The sequence below is a fragment of the Olea europaea genome, chromosome 10, assembly GCF_002742605.1.
Source record: "Olea europaea var. sylvestris chromosome 10, O_europaea_v1, whole genome shotgun sequence".
Classification (NCBI taxonomy): Eukaryota; Viridiplantae; Streptophyta; class Magnoliopsida; order Lamiales; family Oleaceae; genus Olea; species Olea europaea.
The window spans coordinates 26,685,751-26,708,810 of NC_036246.1; the positions used below are offsets into that span (position 1 = coordinate 26,685,751).

General features: G+C 38.9%; 1 protein-coding gene across 2 annotated transcripts; it reads left to right on the top strand.

The window, feature by feature from the left end:
* Window positions 1–77: 77 nt before the first annotated feature.
* On the top strand, window positions 78–13,394 carry LOC111401665 (DDT domain-containing protein DDR4-like). 2 transcript variants are annotated; one of them, XM_023029512.1, is made up of 13 exons: window positions 78–1,132; window positions 1,219–1,329; window positions 3,380–3,466; window positions 3,553–3,590; window positions 3,692–3,773; window positions 4,605–4,711; window positions 4,896–5,052; window positions 10,091–10,183; window positions 10,356–10,479; window positions 11,106–11,148; window positions 11,240–11,428; window positions 11,528–11,903; window positions 12,742–13,394. In XM_023029512.1, the coding sequence occupies exons 1-13, from the start codon at window positions 581–583 to the stop codon at window positions 13,078–13,080; spliced, it is 2,298 nt and encodes a 765-aa protein (XP_022885280.1). In that variant the 5' UTR covers window positions 78–580; the 3' UTR covers window positions 13,081–13,394. The 2 variants fall into 2 exon arrangements, with proteins under 2 accessions (XP_022885280.1, XP_022885279.1); XM_023029511.1 differs by lacking the exon at window positions 12,742–13,394 and having other exon boundaries at window positions 11,528–12,556.
* Window positions 13,395–23,060: the final 9,666 nt, after the last annotated feature.

The window sequence follows — 23,060 nt, forward strand, 5'->3', positions numbered from 1 at the left end:
GTTAGCGTCTAAAATCATAACATTTCCTCTGCAATTTACTATACACACATGTATGTGTTTGTGTGTGTGACGTGCTGCAAGCGTGTTTCACATGCATCTCCTTATTCCAAGAAACCCCAAACCGTGACCATAAAATTCCTCTCAACACCAATTAACAATCAAACTTCAATCTTCTAACACATTTAACCCCCCAAAAATCATCATTGTTGGGATCAGGATTTACCCTTTGTCACTGAAATTACTATCTCAAGTCACGTCCTCGCTGATTAACCTTGTGTTTTTACCATCTGGCATACCCAATTTTCCTGCAATTCACACTGTTCTTTATTGCTCCCCTTCTCGTATTCCTCTTTCATATCACTCTTAACTCGTACCTCTGAAATCTCACAACCCGACGAACCCATTTATATTATCCATCTATTGTATTATTATCTTGATTAATTATACTTGTTTCCGTCTGTAGCTTCTATTTTCTTTTTTTTGCCCATTTGTAGCTTGTGGGAAAAACCCCGACATTTTTTTTTCTACTTGTGGCCCTTTCGAATGGATTAGTAATTTTTGACAAATTCTTTTTGCTTCAATGCAAGCCCTAGATCTTGCATGTAACTCTTCCCTTGACCCGTCTGCAACCGATCGGACCACCATGTCCGAGGCCTCCTCTCCGATCCGCTCCTCGGAAAACCCTGAGAACCCGAATACCCATGTGGAAAACAACTGTGTTCAGAACATTAAGGAAGATAATGTTAAGAATAGTAGTAGAAGTAATAATGTAGTAATCAGGAGGGAGAGGCCGTCCAGGGCATGTACACAGAGGGCGGCAGCCAGGTTGCAGGCGGCAGCAGAGGCGGAGGCAGTGATGGCTGAGGCGGAGAGGAAGCGGAAGAAGACCAAGAGGAGGGAGAGGTTGGCGGCCCGGCTTCTGAAGGAGTTGTCTGATGAGGAGGAGGGGGTCGGGCAGGAGGAGGAGGAGGAGGAAGAGGAACAAGATGGAGAGGAGAATGGGTGCCTCTCGTCGTTGCAGCAATGTAGTAAAATAGTGACCCCACTGGTGGGGGAGCCGGAACCGTCACAGTTACAGCGATGGACCATTCGGTCCATGTGGCAGCTGGCTTCTATACTCAATTTTTTGAATGTATGTAATGAGAGAGTAAGATGAAAAGAAAAAGATTAGAATTTTTCTGTTTGAAAGCTAATGTGTGTCTTCTGTGTTGTGTGAAGGTATTTAGGCATTTGTTGAATATTAAAGTGGAGTTTTCTCCAGAAGAGTTTGAGACGGCTTTGATTATGCCTAATAATACTTTGGGAGATATACATATACCATTGTTGAAGGTTAGTGCTTTACATTTGGTGCGGTTTTCGATTGTGTGCAACTTTATCACTCGTGTTAATTCGAATCTCCGTGGTTGTTCTTGGTGTTTCTGTGGTTGTTTCAGAAGTTTATGCATCTCTTTCTTGCAGAATAGATAGAATAATTGTTACTTGCAAGGTAGGTTTAGATGATTATGAAAGTTGCACATGCATTTGCAAGGTGTGCCTTAACGAATTGCATGGAAGGTTATACATATGGGGCCTGTGAGGGAATGTAAATTGATTTGTTGACTGTAGCATTTATCATCTTGATTTTGAAGTATTAATATGTTCAGATGAATGTTCCATTATATGAACCTTGTGAAAAACATTATCAGGTAACCCATTGTTTTGGAGGTTATTTGGCCTGCTTCAGAGCTATGTTTCTCAGTTGTGTTCTGCTGAGACATTTTCCAATTGACACCTTCATTCAGCCCTTTGCAGATCCTAGAGGAGATCTTTCGTCCTTTTACTTTCTGTCTTTCTTTCTTTTTGCGTAGAATATCTCCTTGGAAGTCCTTCAAATTTCAGTAAAGAAGATACGTATTCACAATTTTGAAGATCAAACATGGACGACGGAGCAGTTTAGAGAATTGTTTTATCTGACTTTGTAATGTTGCGGCTACTAATCTGATAGAAGGGCGGCCTAATTTTATATTATTTCTATCTTGTTTAAATTGATAATGCACTTCTTGTATATTATCTTTTGATTAATAAAAATATGTGATTATAAATAAAAATAAAAAAGTACAGAAATTTGAGATGCAAAGCTAGACTAGTGCTTAGCTGTGATTTATTTAGCCCCGTTTAGTTGCAAATTTTTCATCCCAAAAAAATCAATTTTTAACCGTTATTTCACTATTTCTACCGTCAATTTTGCCTTTTTTCCACTCAAAGGTGGGATCTACTTGTCTCCCTAACGGTCAAAAAATTAATTCTCATAATCACTATCGAACAGACCCTTAAAATAGATTTGAATTTCCATTAGCATGTAGATCATATGTAAAAGCATATAAGATTTAACTTATTCTTGAAATTCCCACCAAAGTTCTTCTAACATAGATGAAGGAAATTGAAAAGGGGCTATGATACTAGCTTCTTATGTTTCTGCATAACTACACTGTTATATATTATCACCAGGACTTCTCTGTAGTGCGCCATAGCAATAAGTTGAAAGGTTTACATGTCAGTTCACGTTTTGCCAGTGACACGAGAGAAAAGAGGAAGGGGTAGAATGCCACCATTTCATTTTATGTTGTCAAACTACTTTCAGATGAAGCTGCTAAGAGATGGAATTTTAAGAGAAGTTGATATTGGTGCTAAGCTGATGATTTGGGAGGAATTCTCATTGAAATACTAGAGTTCATGGCAATACCTATACTCAGTTGGAATTTGACTTGTGGTTCTGATTTTAGAGCGGACTGCTAGATGACTATATGTTTACTGGTTATTAGCAGTCTATTGAAATTAGAGCCATATCAACTCTACCAAGTCTATCAGAATGACATGCAGGTATATGGGAAGTCTAGGGACCAATTAGAAACTCACTGAGGACACACCTTCTTTCCCTACTGTTTGGCTATCATAGAGGCTTCTCAACTCTCTGGTTAGGCTTTCAAATGTTATGTCAACTGTTGGATTTTTGGTTGTTGACCACAAGGGCGGCGAATTTCATGGACTTGTTTAGAGTTGTTTGCTCTTCTCCAATTTCTGGATTTGTTTTGTGTTCTTGCTGTTAATGCAATATCATAGCTTTCTTTTTTGGTAATTTCTTTGCGGCATCAAAATATTAACACCCTGTGAAGATGCTATCTTGCAACTTTTTCTTTCATAAGTTCATTCTCTGTTGAACCACAGTCTAGATGCTTCATGATTTATTGTATACGTGCTGTTCTTTATTTGTGTTTGTGTCATTGTCTTTTTCTTATCTATATAATCTGTACAAAGTTTCTGAAGTATTTTTCTATTATACCTTTTTTTGCATGGTATCATAACCAGCATTCTTATATATATTTTCTCTGCTTTATTAAAGGCAATTCCTCCTGTCACAAGAATGGCGCTGGGACATGGTACTTGGATAACTGTTTTATGCCGAAAACTGAGAGATTGGTGGCATTGGGTAATTAATAAGTGGAATTGAACAGATTTTTGGATGAATTGAACACATTTTTCTAACAATATATGATGGGATTACTTACATTGCAGGTTGCAGACGGAGATATACCCATAGTTGCATCACATGGGTTAGTAGACATGCATTTTCAGTGAACTTCAAATATTGTGCTTGTTCTTGGCTTTAGGAAAATGAATTTGTGGATATTTATGAGTTCCCATGTTGTTTTAGGGCCGAAATTGAAGCATACAGCGCACTTGACCCTAGCGTTCGTGTGGTGATTCTGAAAGCATTATGTGATATTCGTGTTGAGGTACTTTCTTAAAAGATTATTTTGATTTGATCCAAACAATTTTACTGAATCCCTTTTCAAAATCAAGTGAGTAATTAAATCCTTAAAAATTGACTTTTGGTGCTTACATGTTTACTATGTTTAGCTGAAACATATTTCCTTCTAAGAAATATTCACCATTTTCTTCCGTGGAAATATGTGCTGCATGTGTGGTTTGATATCCAAATAATGATCTCGAGCCAATCTTCTTGATCTGAGAGAATCTGTTCCTTTAAACTTCGTCCTGAAAAGTAAATTGGGAGTTCTATAACAATCATGATTATATTAAATTGAGATATTATGAGATCGTCAATTGGAAAATTGATGCATGGAGGATGAGAAGCCTTTATTAATGAGCTGTGCATATTCCTGGTAAAAATGTCTCCAAAAGATATAACACTCACATTTTTTAAGAGGTCATTTTGTCATTCTAAAACAGTCATTTTGGCACTTGTTGGATGGCTCACTAAAGTTTCATGACCGTGCTTTTTTCAAAACACCAAGCACAATGTATAATGTGAATGAACATTGAAGGGCAAATTGTTATGTGACCTGTGCTGTCTAGACTTGTGAGATATAAGCTGTGCACACTGCACACTGCTCAATCAATTTCATTATTACAAAAAAATTATTCTACTTTAGCTTTGGGGTTGAAGCTTGAGTTTCATTTAATTAACAAGCTTTTGCTAGTCAAACCAAAGGCTTCAGGTTTGGAAACTTAATGCGAGTTCCCATTCTTACAATTTATGCTTTTCGATAAAATTGGATGTATCTTTGTGGTGTACCTATACTGAATAATACTACAATCTGCAGCAAGAAGATGTTAGGAGCTTTATAGACGACTCAATAAAACATGGTGTGCCGCTTTCAGTATTTCGCAAAGAACGCCTTGGGGGTGATTCACATGGAATCTCATATTGGTAATTTACATTTAATGGCAAATGACTGATCGTTAATATCTGTAATCTAAGCGTTCATTTTGTCATCCAGTATTAATAAGGACAAGAAAGTTGCTTTAATTGAAATGATATTAATTATTTTTCTTGTAAATCCATGATATTCACTGTTCTTTTAGTTTCCATTGAAATGTGTGTTGTTATATAGGTATGAAGATGACCCTATCATTGGCCAGCGCCTGTACCGAGAGATTAGGAAGGTTGAGGTGAAGAGAGGAAAAGGAAAGAGCATACCCCCCATTCCTCCTTCATGTTATCAGTGGGAGGCAGTTGCAACTAATTTAGATGAATTCCAGAATGTTTCTGTAAGCTTTTCTATTCACTTTTACTTTTCCAAAATGTTTCTGGAATCACTTTATTCAATCTCATGATAGCTTTGAAAAGCTCCCAAAAGATTAGACAATATCAATTCTATCAAGGAAGTAAGGATGCATGTATTCACGGGAATATAAAAAATGCTTCAGCTCGAATTCATATACTCAAAATTTTAAATTGATTTTAAAAGTTGAAGACATAGTTTGATTAAAAACATTCTAAAAAAATCTGAAACTGATTAAGAAACTGCATCTTTTCTCGTAAAAATGCTAGAAAGTAGAAACAAAACAAACTCTGAAGCCAAAATTTGATGAATAATATATACAAGGAGCATTGGTTGTATCTGAATAAATTCTAATTTATTTTTTCTGTATATTTACTTGATTTATGATACTTTTATTGCCTGCTTCTTTAGTATAGTGTACTGCTCTCCATTTTCAATATGGTGAAATTGAAATAGATAAAACCTAAGCACGGATTTAGATACATAATTCGAATATAATACAATACGGGTAGGGGGATATAGTTTTTTTTTTTTAAAAAATTAGGATGTGCGGATACTTGTGTATTTATATGTAATGTGTGCAATACTTTTAATAACTTCGATGGAACTCGTACCTATAAATCGATTCACAAAATTGTTATATGTAATTAGAATTGTTGGGGGGATCAAGTCCCAATTCCCAAGATTTTTTTGAGCTAGAGACTTGAATAAATTGCTAGGACTTTGCTTAACAACTTCATTTTGACCATCAGTCTAGGTTGGTTTGTAGTGGAGAATTTCGATTTAGTGCTAACCATAAGCGATTGAGTTCTCCAAAAGTGACTAGTGAAATCATGGGATATAGTATCTAGAGTTTCAGGAAGAGTTTGGATGCCATCTAAGGAGGTGTCCTCACTATCATCATCAAAATCTTTAGGTTCATATACTAGATCTTCTAATGACTCTTTTATTACATTCTTTCGTTCTTCTATGACTAAGGCTCGGTTAGGATATTTGGAAGAGATGTGACCAAAGTCATTACAGTTGTTGCATAGGAAGTGAGAAGAAGTCCTTGGAGTTTCAAAAATTTTACCTTTATTTTCCAAGATTGGAGGAACATTAGACAGGGGAGGTCCTAGAAGGGACTTAACGAGAGGAAGTGGAGCAAATGAAACAAAAAAATGGTTGTAAATACGCCTTCTATATGGAGAAGGGGGCCTTGGACTATCACGACCTTAACACTTATTTTTCCAAATGGGGGGAACACTAGATAGGGAGGGCTCTATGACAGACTCATGTTGAGATGACGCTAATGATATGGGTGAATGATGGTGATCGCGCTTTTCATATGGAGTACTAATAGTCAACTCATAATCTCGGGCTAAAGAATAAGTATGATCAAGAGTAGTGACACCTTGAAGGAAAAGCTCACACCTCAGATCATCTCTTAGACCTTGGCTAAACCTGCTCAAGGTCGTGGTCTCATCCTCAATAACATGACATTCGGTTCGAAATCCCTGAAATTGTGCAATATACTCGATCACTAACTGATTCTCTCGTTTAAGAGCAGTCCATTAAGTAAAAACTTCAAAATCTAAGCAACCATAAAAAATAGAAGTATCTAATTTAATTCATCTAAAAAAACTCAACTTATGACGAGAAAGTGAATAAGTACTGTGATGATTACAACCTCGTTCTCGCTTATGAACCTAATCCCTATCCCTATGATCGTGTCGAAAGCATTTTTGATCACTTTGTCGATGATGATATTCTCTATTATGAACCACTTTAGATTTATGAACGTCAATCGAATGAGAGATTTGCTTAAAATGACTCATTTTAGCAGCTAGGCTCTTTCTCTCCTCACGAGTAGCAGCTATATCGGATTGGACAGTCGCTAATTGAGTTGAAACTATTGTTGATTAGTGATAAGTTGGGCTAATTATCTAGTGAGTGCCTCAAATTGTGAAGAGTCCATGTTTATGTACTGAAACTAGGAGTGACAAGATAACCGGTCGACCACTATGCATGCACTGTGTTAGCAGCTAAATGATGTGCAATAGAGAGATCAATGAACGTAAGTGCAAGCAACGGAAAATAACTTGAACCATTTTTTTCCATTAATTTTAAGTTTTGGGATTAATTAAATCCCAAGCAAGCTAATATTGCTGGTACATATAAAATAGTAAAGCAAGGGTCAACACAGTAGTCAAATTCTCTAATCAAGTTTGATAAGTGGCGAACAATAAGAAGTCAAATTTTTTTTTTTTTTTTAAATCCGATCAAGTGGGGTTTAAGGCTAAAATTATAAATGTATTAGGGATAGAGAGAATTAAACGATGCAATTTTAAAAACGAAGCAATAGTATAAACTAGTAATAAAAAAAGGGTCAAGAACTCCTTGCTGTCGGTTGGTCGGGGTTGCTATCGTGTGGAGTTCAAGTGGGCTTGTGCCTATGCTCCGTGCCCAATGTCCTCAGCTTTGAAATTACTCCAATTGCATTTAGTAAAGTAGCAAGGTATTTATTTTTGTGGTGACTGTCGCTCTGTTGCTGTGAGACGTGTGAAGAGAGTGGTGGTTGAATGTTGTTAACAGTTGTGGAAGGTAGCTTTGGACTGCAGGTTGTAGTGGTAGATGTTATGTAGAGATTGCAGTGTTCTTAATCTGTAGTTGCTGATAAAGGTGGGTGACTAGCTGCTGTTGTTGCTGCGGTGATTGTGATTTATGTTGGTTTATGACTTTGGCTCTGTTGGCAGTGACTGGGAAGTAGTGAGATGGTGATGGTGGTGGTGGTGGGGAGTCTGCACTGTGAGAAGTAAATAGAATTCTTGGGGTCGCTGGTTAGGCTACTGTGGCACGATTGGTCAATAGTTGCAGCAAGCGAAGGGAGGTGGGTGCTGACTGTGATTGTTGAGTGGCGGTGTGTAGAGAAGAAATGGAGACGGTAGCTGGTTGCGGCAAAGATGGGATGCGTCGATGATTCCGGCAGTGCAGGAGAGCGGCGTTGTCGGCGTGGGTGGTGTCGGTGAGAGTAGTGGCAAGTTGGGTGCCAGCGAGGAGCGGCGCCGCCAATGTCGTAGAGAATTCGATTTCTGGGATGTTGAGGGGGAGGAAGATAGACATGAGTTGGACTTGGGTTGTGGTCTTCGGCGGCTCCAATGTCGCAAAGAATTCGACTTCTGGGATAATGAGGGGGGAGGAAGATAGACACGAGTTGGACTTGGGTTGTGGAAGATGGGTTAGAGTGGGAGTGGATTGGGTCTTGATTATATGGGTTAAATGGTTTAAGATAGATGGGCTACTGGACTGGGCAGTTTGGGTTCTATTTGTGTATGGGCTGAAATCGTTACGAATCGGGGTTTTGGAATCGGGTAAGGGCTAATGGGTAGCTAGATTGGGCTGGAATATGTAATGGGAATGGGACTGGGCAGTTTGGGTTCTATTTGTGTATGGGCTGAAATCGTTACGAATCGGGGTTTTGGAATCGGGTAAGGGCTAATGGGTAGCTAGATTGGGCTGGAATATGTAATGGGAATGGGTTAACGGAATTTGGGTTGATTTTGTAAGTAGGATTTGATTGTTAGGGTTGAATTTTGTGGAAAAAATAGGAGCAGCAACAGTAGCAAACGGATTCTTTTTTTTTTTTGAAATTGCAGAAAATTCTAAACAGAAATTTCGGGCGTGAACAGTACCCTTGAACAGTTCTTTTTCTCAAACTTTTTTTTTTTTTTTTTTTTTTACACAGGAAAGAAAACTGTTGCTTGTACGCTAAATTCTTTTTGCCCGTGTTGTTCGGACAAATTTTGGGAAGGAAACAGGAAGGATTTTTGGATTGTAAGAGAGAGATTTTCCAAGTTTCGGCTCTGATACCAAATTTGATGTAGTATAAAGAAGAGGACAGCAAGAAAGAGGGGGAAAACTAGAGAGAAAGGGGGAGAAACCGGAGAAGAAGCAAAAATTCTGGGGGAAATGGGAAGGGAGAGGAAGGAGAAACCACAACCAATCTCAATTCATCATAATCATCAAACTAATGAAATTATAAGGCAAATTAGATTTAAATAGTCAAAACAAAACCCTACCTAAAACGGTTTTGGGCCAATACAAGCCCAATTACATAAATAGAATTTAAAACATAAATAAAGTCCAACTAAAAATAAATAAAAAGTAGATGTTTTCATCACTTTGTCATCTATTTTCAACAATAATAAGTTCTAAAAAAGTTTAAAACCAATAAAATTCTTGCTCTTCACGTGTCCTAATGTGTATCGAGGAGCCTACTCTAACTAAGTAGCTCTGGAACACGTTGTATGAATGGTATGAACTACCCAAACAGGAATTTTTGAGTAGCGAACAACCAGTTATATTCACGACCAAGAAGTACCTTTCGGTAGACCAAAAAAAAAAAAAAAAAAGTCGAAGTCTTGTAGGTGCACTATTCTGTGGTGGGGATTGTAAATTTCATGTCCTATATGTATCAAAAGATTCATGGCAGCATAAAACATCTTATCCATATAATAATAGGGCTGAAATTGTTTTCAAGTATATTCTAACTTTGTGGCACTACGCTTCAACATAAAGATTAGGGGAGCAGTGGGTGAATCTGTCAATGTATGTGAAGATCTGAAAAGGTAATTGAACCAAAGAACAAAGAGAGTCAAATACAAGAGCTTAAGGAAAAACTACAGCAGAAACAGTATTTTAGGAAAGAGTTATATATAGGAGCACTGTCATAATAGATCACTCATCTTAATATCTTGTAGACAATATCTGATGTTAAAAGAAAGCCTCTAGCACGGTGCATTTCAATGTTTACGCATGGCTGCAACAATTGTATATTAAATTAGGGCTTCATCATGTGTAAAATGTGTGCCTTTCCAAATGAGGTGCTTCTTTGCCCGTAAAGGTCATCCCTGAGGTGCTCGATAATCAACAGACCTTACATGCTTGATAACCTACCTCTTCACTGTAGTTTCTAAATATAGGAATTCATATGTTTTTCCTTCTTCGTTCCTTGTCCATCTGACTTTCGCTCCTGTTGTTTGCAGGAGAAGCTCTTTTCAAGTAAAAATAGAACAGAGGTTTCTGTTGGGAAGAAATTGAAAAAAGACATGCTTCCTGAAGTTGAGAAGGTCCACAAGGTGTACTTTTAATTGGAAGATAATTTGTACTGCATCTTCGTTTAGTTTGGAAATTATGCTTTATTCAGTCACATCACCCTTTTCACTAAAAAAATTATCGCGTGTTTAAAAAATGTTTTTCCTTTCTGAATATCTTTGGGGTTATTGGCACTAAGATGTGCTATTTATGCAGAGAAAAGAGAGACTGTTAAAGAAGCAACATAGACAAGCTCTTATGCTTGATAACCTGATCAACATTGATGGTCTTGGTGCTGGTCGCTCCCTCCGTGATAGAAAACCTGTCACCTATACCTTTGGTTAGGCTAATATAATTCTCTTTCACGCAATTGTCTCATTTGTGATCAGCCCCATCTTTTTGTGTTAATGAATTCATTAGAACTTCAAAATATTTATTTAATGATAACTATTGGAGAACTGTTGGCTTTCATTTGCTCTCTCTCTCTCTCTCTCTCTCTCTCTCTCACACACACACACGTGCGCGCGCGAGCATATGTACCCAAAAAATCATTCCACTCAATGTGAAATTTTTCGGTTTCTTATGTTTTGATTTTTCTTATCCTTTTCTTGGGTTGGAATTGGGATAGGGATAGGGAGTGTGAGTGTGGATTTGCTAAATAGTTTGATATTTATCTGGCAAATCATAGATTCTATCGTCTATTTTGAAAATCTTAAGTTCCTGGCTCCATAGAGCCCCCTGTTTGCGATGTGCCTTGTTTTGGCAGCTTATTTGGAACGACCACTCTTCAGGGTATCACAGACTGACTCTTTAAACACTTGTTTCTTGTTTTAGTTGTTTGTCTTGTCGTTGATGATGTGCCAGTTTGATATTGTGCTTTATTTTGCATAAGCAATAGCTCAATTCCTCGGTTGGCATCTGAACCCAATCATTTGAATTCTGATTATTGCTCTCATTATATTGTAGATGATTATGATCGATCCATTAACGAGGCTATCCAGGTCACCAAGTATGAATCCTAGTCACCTTTTGAATCTATTTCTTTCTCATTCTTTTTGGATCGTAGTCACTAAGATTGTTTTGACGTACCCCCACATCAGGAAGAAACATCCTTCCCCAGAACCTCTTGACGGAACAGATCCTCACGTGAAACATGAAGTTTCTACAAATGGCGGATGGGTTGGTCCTTCACAATATTCTCGGCATGCCTCTTTCGGTTCTCTCTCTCCAAAATCACCAGATAATGATGAATTTTACGACGATCACGAAGCTGAAACATTGGACTACAGGTACTCCATTAGCACCTTTTTTTCTTTTTTCTTTTATTGTTGGGGTAGGCGGGGTTAGTCATCTATCCACGAACTAACTGATTATCTCATGGCCGGTAGCAATCGCCGAAGGCAGAGGCCTCAGAAGTTGGAAGAGTTTGTTGAAGCTGTCTCAGATAACGAGGTAGATTCTGATAGTGATGATGATATTGTTGGTGAAGTTGTATATGATGAAGAATATCTAAGGAAACGGAAGCAGAGGAAAACGTCGAGCAGCTCAGAAGGAGATGAAGAATATATAGGGGATGAAGAAAATCCCGAAGAGGAGGAAGATATCTTGAGTACAAGCGAGGAGAGTGATGAGCCCCATAAATATAAAAACAAAATGTTGCCATCCCGCACCAGGAGGGAAACCAAATTGAGGTCAGTCGATGAGCTACAGTCTGGTCTCAGACGCAGTAAAAGGGCAACCAGAACTCGTATTGATTATAGACAGATTGAGATGTCTGAATCAGAAACTGAATTAATGAAACCTGAGAAGTCAAATGCATTAGACGAGCACCCAACTGCTAGTGATAATGAAGAGTTCTCAACGGGAAGTCGAGATTCAGATTCGAGCAACGAAAAGCTTGAGATGCATGTTGATCAGCCTGCTGAGGAGCATCCTGAGACAAATGATGAGCAAACGCATCCACCAGAAAAATCAAATGAGACAGATCGAGACAAAGTTGGTGTACCGAAAAAGCATTTTCTTGATCTCAATGAGCTCGCTCCTGGCTCTGGCTTTGACGATATTCCCAACTCTATGAAAGACGAAGATAAAGACAATTTCTAAAGCCCGTCCACCAAAATGCAATGATTGTACGTTCTCTCCCAGAGAAATTGATTTGTATGCTAGGTAACTTATAAACTGTGGTAAACCCACTCTACAGTGACTATTAAAAGAGTTCCTAGGCGAAATTTGAACGTTTATCTCAGTTTCATTCTGTAGAATTGGCGTCGAGCAAAATTATATAGTTTCGGATATTCTTAGTATGTCTTGATTCGACAGAAAACAAATGAAGATGTGTGGATGGGAAATTTGTTGTACTGTACATTAACCTTTTTTAACTGATTTCAGCAAAAGAATTTTCTCTATGATGCTCTCTACTCTTGGCTTCACATTTTCCATGGTATGATTCAATTGTCCATGTATGTAAACGCTGATTTGGGCTGAGTTTTGTCGATTGTATAATCATGTTTAGAACTCATTCGTTTGAAACTTTTTATCCTCTTTTAGTTTCATTCTCAGACGCAGTAAAAGGGCAACCAGAACTCGTATTGATTATAGACAGATTGAGATGTCTGAATCAGAAACTGAATTAATGAAACCTGAGAAGTCAAATGCATTAGACGAGCACCCAACTGCTAGTGATAATGAAGGGTTCTCAACAGGAAGTCGAGATTCAGATTCGAGCAACGAAAAGCTTGAGATGCATGTTGATCAGCCTGCTGAGGAGCATCCTGAGACAAATGATGAGCAAACGCATCCACCAGAAAAATCAAATGAGACAGATCGAGACAAAGTTGGTGTACCGAAAAAGCATTTTCTTGATCTCAATGAGCTCGCTCCTGGCTCTGGCTTTGACGATATTCCCAACTCTATGAAAGACGAAGATAAAGACAATTTCTAAAGCCCATCCACCAAAATGCAATGATTGTACGTTCTCTCCCAGAGAAATTGATTTGTATGCTAGGTAACTTATAAACTGTGGTAAACCCACTCTACAGTGACTATTAAAAGAGTTCCTAGGCGAAATTTGAACGTTTATCTCAGTTTCATTCTGTAGAATTGGCGTCGAGCAAAATTATATAGTTTCGGATATTCTTAGTATGTCTTGATTCGACAGAAAACAAATGAAGATGTGTGGATGGGAAATTTGTTGTACTGTACATTAACCTTTTTTAACTGATTTCAGCAAAAGAATTTTCTCTATGATGCTCTCTACTCTTGGCTTCACATTTTCCATGGTATGATTCAATTGTCCATGTATGTAAACGCTGATTTGGGCTGAATTTTGTCGATTGTATAATCAGGTTTAGAACCCATTTGTTTGAAACTTTTTATCCTCTTTTAGTTTCATTCCGTAGAATTGGCTATCTGTTGTAGTTTGTTTTGGGGATATTGTGAGAGGAGAGTTGTGTCCAGTTTTGGAGATCCTTCAACGATTGATGAACAAATTGATCTCTGAGTGGTTCTTAGTACTTTGCTTTCTCTGAGAGGTAGTTTGCACATAGTGGATTGACCTAATCTTGAGGCTGCCAGATTAAGCCATTTCTGGCTGAGCTGGGTGAACAAGGTTTGTGTCTTTTACTTTTTCGCATTGTGTTTGACTCGTTTTATATTGTTTGTGGTCTTTGAGTCAAAATACCCAACAAATCTAGTATTAGAGCCATTTCTTGGGGGGCTTCTGAGTAAAAATTTGTGTCGTGAAAATAGTGAGTTAATTACTCTAAACATCATTGAACTTTACCTAAAGTTTCCAGCAGGTCACTAAACTTAAAAAATAAAGTCATGAATTACTGAACTTTTGATATTGCTTTCCCATACATCATCGAACAATAGTCAGTAAAAAACTTAACTGAGATGGTGATGTGGTTGATGGAGCTCACGACGGGGCCGTTTGTTTAAATGATAGCCAAATCATATAAGTGCTAGTGATGTGTAAAATTTCAAACACGTTTTTTACCTTAAAAAAAAAACAAATTTTAAAAACAAAAACCCAAAGTCAAACCCTTGACCCCATTCTCCCCCAATTGCCAATAGCGATTACCCATTTCCATTTCCCTCCAATTGAAAACCCAAAACCCCTCTCTCCTGTTGATGGCAAATGCCCGGCTAGAAAATTGAGAGACGACTCTGCAAGTCGACGATGCAGAGCTCCTAATCGTGAGCCAAGATCCCGCAAATTGTGACTGCAAGAACCACAAAACCTCCAAGCTCAAGAACCCTAAAAATCCGAACCTGCAGTTGCCTAAATATGCGACCTTCAGCGAACCTACATTGGGAACCTTTGAAGAACTTCCGATCGAGGGCCGACCTCCATTGCAAACATGTAGTGAACGTTCGACTAACTTGCAATCGCCTCCCTTCCGTTTGTACCGAAATGGCAGATGTTGAGAAACAATCAACAGGTTAGAAAAAAAAATAACCTCCATCTACTGCTGATTCAATTGGTTGTAGTATTTTAAATGATTTATTTTTTTCAATTGGATAGTATCATTTATTGCATATTACTGGAGTCTTAACTTATGTAATTTTTAATACAAATGTAGATGACTCAGACTTCAATGACTCGGACTATGATGTGTATGATGATGATGAAAATCTGTTTGATCGTAGTGTGATATGCATACTATGGTGGAGTATGAAGAAGCCCTTGAATTACATAGTTTTTCATATGCATCTTCAGAGAAATTAAAATTCGGTAGTGGTTCAGATTCGGAGGATAATTTAGGTCGATTGAATTACCTTGAATATTATGATGGAAATGAAAAGAAGAATCCACATCTTGAGGTTGGTTTACTTTTTGCTTCGTTTGACAGCTGAAATCTGTTGTTAGGAATTATGCAGTGTTCAATCGGGTTAAACCTATCTTCAAACAAAACGATAAAGATTGGGTTCATTGTTTTTGTAAAGATGGATGCCGATGGAAGTTGTGGGCGTCCAAGTTACAGGGTCGAGACACGGTTCACATAAAAATGTATGATCCGAAACACACTTATTTTAATGTTCGGACGAATAAGTATGCAAATTATAAATGGCTTGCGGAATATTATTTGGAGGACTTCAAAGTTGATCCTGAATGGAAGACAAAACATTTTAGAACTACAGTGAGAAAGGATTTTGTTTGCACATTACTAAGGTACTTGCTTGTAATTCGCGAAAGTGCGCTAAGGTTTTAATAGAACATAGCGATAAAGAACAATTTGCTTTGTTATGGCGTTATAGTGCTAAATTGAGAAGAACAAATTTGGGTTTAACTGTGATCATCTCTCAGGTGGATAATATACTTAGGTATCTACATTTGCATTGAGGCATGTAAGAGAGGATTCTTACTGGGTTGTCGATGTTTTGTGAGTATAGAAGGATGTTTTTTGAAAGGAAAATATTGTGATCAGTTGCTGGCAGCAATTGGGGTTGATGTCAATGATTGCATATATCCTATTTCATATGCAGTAGTTGAGAAAGAAAACACTAGTTCGTGGTGTTGGTTTCTTACATTGTTATCAGAGTACCTTTCTATAGAGAACTGGTTGTTCGTAACCTTCATGAGTAATAGACAAAAAGGACTAGTTAATGTTGTTGTCGATCTATTCCCGAAAGCAGAACATGAACGTAGGTATTGTGTTAAGCATATGTATCATAATTTTTTTCGAAGCGAATTCACGGGAAAGTACTTAAAAGATTGTTTGCGGGGTGCTACAAAATCAAGTCATTTGGCTTTGTTTAAATACTGGAAGTCAAATATTGAAACTGCTAATTCGACGGCCGATGGATGGCTGAAGGCCAAACCATTGTCTGAGTGGAGTAGGACTCACTTTTCTGAACAAGCAAAGTGCGAAATGCTCCTTACTAACCTGTGCGAGTGCAAACAAATTTATTCTTGAGGAAAGAGATAAATCAAGTCTAACGATGTTGATTGGCATTCAAATGAAGTTGATGCATAGAGTTCAAATGAAGCGGGACAAAATGAGAAACTACAACTCAATATGTTCAAGAACCTAAAAGATTCTGGAAAAAAATGTTGTTGCGGCCCATGAATGCATCTTGCGGTGGAATGGGATAAATCAATATCAAGTGGAGTGTCCAAATGGTGAATACGTAGTTGACATGGACAGCAAAATTTGTGCTTGTCGAAGATGGGAAATATCAGGAGTCCCGTGTTTGTATGCCATTACCTGCATCTTAGACAAAGAACATGAGATAAATGATTGCGTGTCAGAACGGTTTACAGTTGACAGCTACATGAGCCATATGAACACATTATAAATCCGATGAACGGCAAAGAATTGTGGCTTGAAACTGAACAATCACATGTCAAGCCTCCACCTTGGTACGTTGCTACAAAAGGAAGGAAACAAAGAAAAGAGAATGAACCCTCTTAATCACAAGCACGATCACAATCAACAGTGTCAGTAAAAAAAAAGGGTATGGTGTTTATGACATGTTCAGTGTGCAGAGTAAAAGGACACAGCAAAAGGTTCCACAAAGTGAAGAACGTACTACATACCAGTGCAAGTGCAACTGAGGATCAGCAAATTGTTGATGATTGTTGAAAATGATCGAGGTTGTGATGCTTTTGTTATTTTGGGACAGTCCCTTAATTTGAATGATTGGACTGAGATGTCGGATACACCAAATGTGATAGTGTGTTTAGTTATCTAAACACTTTTTTTAAAACCTCTTACGTAATTATAGTGTTGGCACGAAATGGAAATACATTTTGTGTTCTAGTCTATCATTTCAATTGTACATTGGGATTGTATTGATTTTGGTATTGAATAATCACAAGAAGTTGCTGGAATTTTGGAATTGAAACAAACTCAAATTTGAAACATATTAAACATATTATACCAACTTACTTGCAGCCACGTCCAAGGCCATTTTACTAGCGAACTGATACACATTACAGGAACACTATAGGAAACGAAAAGACATTACAGATCCATAAAATGAATGCTACAAAATGGGAACAAACTGTCTGATTACAAAATGGTTGAAACAAAAGCATCAACACTACAAACAAATCTATTAGATATAATTGGAATTGCATGAATCTATGAAATTGGGCCGGGCGTCGTCCATTTTGAGAATTCAAAATGTTTGACTGGCTAGTGAAGGAGTGACATGTCAGCAAGGGAGTTTGACTGGTCAAATCAATAGAAGAGGAGCATTATTGGTTGATGACATAGATGGGAAATTAATAGTTATTGTAAGAAGTTTATTAGTTTTTTAGGTACAAACACATAGGATGCTGGAGATATAGCTACGTGGCACTCCTCAAAGAAAACGTGATTTTGAATTTCATTGAATTTTGCTTAAATTGCTATAATTTAGTATTTCTACTTATGTAGGATTTAATTAAAAACATATGTTTTTATTAACAAATTGGATCGAGAAACATTTTTTTGTTATGTCTAGGCTAAATAATATGAATTGAGAAAGAGAGATAAGAGATAAAATCTGGGTTAGTGATTGTCATCAAAGTTTATCTATTATCTGATATCTTATCTATATCCATTTGGATTTAGTGCATTATATTAAACACGAGAGGTCCAATAAAAAATTGACCATAGGCGTTTAGCCAGTTGGTCACTTCTCAATATTGTGTCAATTTCAATTTTAAATTATCGGATACGGGAATAGGCATCCATCAATCATTTTCTAGGTGGACGAGCATTTAATTTTTCTGACTTGGAGTTGACACATGTTATAGAGATATCATGTACATCATTCATAAAGATCTCATGGACAAGCATTTGACCAAAAGATTCATATCTTGAGTCGAGGCATCGAAGAGGCACTCCTTCCATTGTAACGCCTCGGTTGATACCACTTTGGATAGTAACGCTCTGGTCAGCCTGCATCGCCTCGGACAATATCACGTAACGCTTCAGTTAGTCCACCTGACCATGGCTCCGCATAGGCATAATGCACGCTAAAGTGTATTCTGCTGAGGAGGCATAATAATGGTCTCTCAAGTCTAGGTCTGAATATTTATATAATTCGTTGGCTACTGGATCACTCATGGACTTGGGTGGTTGCCGCTTTGGGAAAGTTCAAATGGAAGAGGCGTCATCCCACTAGAGGACAAGGCTCTGGGGGATAGTATCCCACTAGAGGACGAGGCTATGGAGGATAGCAACTTTGAGAAAGCTAAGGTTGTAGAGGTGTAGTCCCACCAGAGGATGAGGCTTTGAGGGATAGCAGCTTTCGGCATAGCCCACTAGAGGACAAGGTTCTGGGGGATAGCAACTTTGAGAAAGCTGAGGATGCAGAGGCGTAGTTCCACCAGGACGAGGCTATGGGAGTACGGATAAGCCAATGATTTCAAAGTTATTGCGGGTTCCCAAGGGAGATAGTTGGATTATCGTTTACTCTCAAGAAAAGCTGCCACTACTAATCATGGCAAGCGACTGCTGAGGTTCAAGGAGACGCGCTTCATGGGATCGTGGGTGTCATAGTCAAATCATGAGCATTGAGCTTATTTGATGTTTAGTTTTTATGGTTTGGATTCATATCGAAATTAACTACCATGATGAATTATGATTGCATCTGATGGTGACGATTGTTAGTAGTTGCCTTTAAAATGTGTTTTCCCCATTTTTCAAACTTTTCACTTTGGTTAATAGTGAAAATTCTCTTATTTACTCACCTTTGACGACATTCTTGCATTTTTCTGGGTTGTCCGACGATCTACTCATAGTTTTATTGGGTTTTCCAGCAAACCTCTATTAGCCCTTCATTCTTTGTAAGTAAACTACTCGAAACACTGCCAAAATTTTTTATTTCTATAAAAATGGTGTCTAAGTTGTTAGGAAAAGTGTTGGGTGGCAACTTAGGTTAGAGAACCCATTGTACTAAGTTCGGTCAAAGTTTCTGCGCCCATAATAGGTGGGGAAAAATTTGGAAGAGGCTAGATAGTCACGTAGATACCTTGGTTCATTAGGGGCCTCTGACTATCCGTCAAGGATGAACAGTACAGATTTTATAAAACTGCATGTCAAATATAGGATTTCAGATAATGTAGGCCTTAAGTTTTGAACCTTAATGAGCGAGCCTGCTGCCCAAGGTAGATGTGCGTGGCTATAAGCGAAGTCATTCTTAGGGTAGGTTGAAGTTGCCTATTCACCCTTTCTTTCGCTTCGTCTTTAGATCTTATAGTTTGGCCCCTACCCATAAAACTCAAACTCCTGGAGTAAATGGTGGGGTCATGGATGTTGTGGAGGAAATACTCTTATGGGATGGAGATGCCTTTTTTTGTTTTCCAAACCCTTTCCATATCCAAAGTAACCATGAGGAGCGACAAAATGAGGGGGGTGCTATTACGTTGTGTCATGGGGTCCATACTTCATTTGTGCTCGATCTTCCAAACTTGATAAAGGACTAGAAGAGCTCATAGTCTTAGGCTTCTAAAAGGTGGGACACAATGGATGGGGATCCCCTGACATCTCTGACGATTCCCATGAAGTTTTCTACCTTTAGTGAGTCTCCCATTGTTTTTTTATCATACATATGCCTGTTTGTTGCCTAATAGTTTATGTTCATGCAGGTGCGTTGCGACACCATCTGCATCATCTTACCACTGGCTCATAAGGAAGAACATTTACTTCATAGACAAGGGATCATGTCTTCATATGTAAGGTAAATTCTCGAAGTGGTTTTATGGTTTTTAGCTAACTACGAACTAAGCTGCTTCTGTTCTTATTGTAGAGGACTTCGCGAAGAAGAGGCCTTAGAAGCGAAACTTTGCTATAATTTAGAGATTGATAGCTGAAGCCAGAACGTTGAAGACCTCATCTGTGGCCTATAAGAAGCAGACTGATGATCTGGCGAGTGCTAGTAAAAAGCTCCATTCGGGCGAAGAGGAGGAAGATGAGAATGAAGTTCCCTTGCTGAAGAAGGAAAATCGAGTGGCTAGGTCGTTCTCAAAGGCCCCTACCATGGCGAGGCCTATCACCTGCCAATCTACTATTCCAACAGGGGTTATAATAAAAGGCAGGTGCCCTTAGTGGTTAAGACGACCCTAGCCCCCTATGGTTCAAAGGGTAGCTTAGACACCTGACTTGGCAACGAAGAAGATGCCTTACTTTGAGAATGAGGTGGATTTCTTGGAGACTAACCTCGAGGAGCCAGTGAGGGAGGTTGCCATGATCTATAGCAAGTACTGGACCGATACTTTGAGGGATCACACCTCATCTTACACCATCGAGAAATCGGTGGCGACCAATAATGCTTGCATCACCCAAGCCTTTAGCACAAGCGTTCAGCTTGAGGGCCTAGTGAAGGATCTGAGGGCCAAGAACGTAGATCTGGCCCAGCGGTTGGATACTATCATGCACTATAAGGATGCAATAAGTACAAAGAAGGCTCAGGCTAAAGAAGCCTAGAATAAAAGGGTCGAGGCTAGAAATAAGCTCGAGAAGGCCAAAACCATAGCAGAGCGCTGGAAGAACGAGCTGCATGAAACTGAGTGCCAGGTGGCGACACTTATGAGGCAACTCGACTATGCCAATGAGCACCATTACCCAGCAGTGAAAGCCTTGGATGCCTCAAACAAAGAGAAGATATAGTTGAGGCAGTGGGTGGAGGCCTAGAAGAAGGAAATAGAATCCTTGAAGGTCGAGGTGAAGGTTTTCAGGGAGTCAACAGTTCAAAACTTCATTGACCACTTCGAAAAGCATAAACTCTATGGTACCTTCACCACCTACTAAGCTTCTTAGAATGCTCAAATGATGCTACAGCAACTGAAGGAGGTCCACCCATCCTTGGACATTTTGTCACTAAAAGAGGAGTTTGGGAGACCTATCGAAGGTTGCCTTGATATCCATGATGAACCTCTAGGGGTTCCAAAGGAATTTGATATCGAGGAGGGGTCCATTGTGCAAGTAGATTAGTAGGGCTTGTAATGGCTTCGACCCCCCAATATACATTTTCTATTAATGAAATTTCAAGTGTATTTGCTTCTTCCAATATTGTTTGAACTAGCCTTGATATTTTAATTACTGAATTTTAGACTTAAGGTTGTATGAACGCTTAGTCACAAACAGTAATTAAGTTTCATAGATACATGAGTACGTAAGTTTACAACGAACACATACTATTGGTAGTATTTTCTCAAATGTTCAATGTTCTATTGACGAGGCAAAAGTTTTCCTTCCGTGCCCTGAATCTAAAAGGTACCAGGTTGTGTTTCTTAGTTTATGAGATATTGGCCCTTCCACTTTGGGCCTAACACATCACAGTGGGGGTAATGTATGCCTTGCGCGTTCTCTTTGGTGAATATGATTGGCTCCACTTTTCTGCCTGTTGTGAATGGTTAACAATGTGGTTGGTCATAGGAGGATCTTTAGCCTCGGTCGCATAGTTCCGTTGCACGTTTTGAGTACTGTCTCTTATACTAGGGCCTTCAATTATCATGTTAATCTTCTAGATGGGTTCCTTTTCAGCAGCTCATGCTTGATCCCTTTTTTGCCCGTGCCCTTCCCAGGGCCTATCTTTTGCTTCTCTCCTTTACCAAGGCATACGATCTTTTTCTCATTTCACATTTCTAACGGGAGAGGCAAGCCACTAAGGATTCTTACAATTTCGATCCTCCATCATGGGGTAAGGGTTACCTTTTTGCAAGGATCATGGAGAGTCTCAACACTCACTCGTATCATGACCGTAGAAACGATGTAATGTACAATATGGTCGCACCTCTTCTGTGGGTCGATGTCTAGACGCTCACCCTATTCCTCGACTCTTGGGAGCTATCTTTCTTGATGTTCCTACCTCGACGTTCATACTGAGACCCAAATTTTCAAATGCTAATGATGGCATCGCGTTCAGCCAAACATGCCTTAAATAAAACATTTGGAAATGGTCATACGCCCGACTTCTAGTAATTGAGCAAGAGCTCCAAACCGTCGAAAATTGGTTGATGCTAAAGCCTGTCCGAGGTGGGGCCCACAGCGTGCCCAGTTTGGGTCCATTGTTGGCTAACCAAATGTGCGTTAGGACCTCTTCCCATTTGCCTCTGGGGTGGCGGAAGCCCTTGCGCTGCTCTGTTTCATAGTCAGTCATTTCTTCACTGACAATCTCTGTTCTCATCATCTCCACCAGCTTATCATAAGTGGCGAAATTCTTATTTTGTACATCCCGCCAAAACAAAGTATTTATATTAAGGCCTCACTTCAAGGTCGAAAGGGCCTCCTTGTCGTAAGCTGCTCACAATAAGATATCTCATCAGTAAAGCAGGCTAGGTAATTCTTAAGCATTTTACCTATGGCTTATCTCATGTCCTGCAGGCATTGAATGAGGGCCTCACCTTCTCTCTTTTATAGATATTGATTTAAAAATACCTTTTTAAGGTCGGGCCAACTCCTGATACTCAGTGGTTGCAACTGATTGTACCAAACATCGATGCCCCGCTCAAGGTTAGATGGAAGACTCTGCACTTAAAAGCCAGTGAAGCTCCTATTAAGCTATCCGTGTCTTATACTTATTGAGATGTTTCTTTGGATCACCTTTCATTCGTACTTTGGGATTTTATGGGGTACGAAGTTGGTGGGTATCGAAAGATTTCGGAGCTCTCGTAAAAAATAAAGGTTGTCGTTGTCATCCAGTTCGTATGATAAACATAGTCCCTTAGAATTATTCTCATCCAGCTTGTTTTAGGGTTATGGCTACGATGCCTCCCCCGACTTCCTTAATTCATCAAGTTTCGTCTTTTTCACCTATTTCTAGGTTGAGGAGGCTGTGTCTCTTGTTCTGTTCATGTTCCTGCTAAGCCGCCCGTTTGGCGGAGTGGTCCCTACTCCGTGGGTTCCGCCCCATTCGGTCAAACACCCTGACAGACTTTTTCTTTCATAATCTAGAAGAAAGTTCTCTCTCAGCTGGGGATTCGTC

Bases quoted from the DNA above. Each gene is read 5' to 3' on its own strand.
- LOC111401665 (XM_023029512.1), top strand. From the start codon at position 581: ATGCAAGCCCTAGATCTTGCATGTAACTCTTCCCTTGACCCGTCTGCA. The intron at 4,712-4,895 runs GTAATTTACATT...GTTGTTATATAG, and splicing joins TCACATGGAATCTCATATTG to GTATGAAGATGACCCTATCA. The intron at 10,184-10,355 runs GTGTACTTTTAA...CTATTTATGCAG, and splicing joins AAGTTGAGAAGGTCCACAAG to AGAAAAGAGAGACTGTTAAA.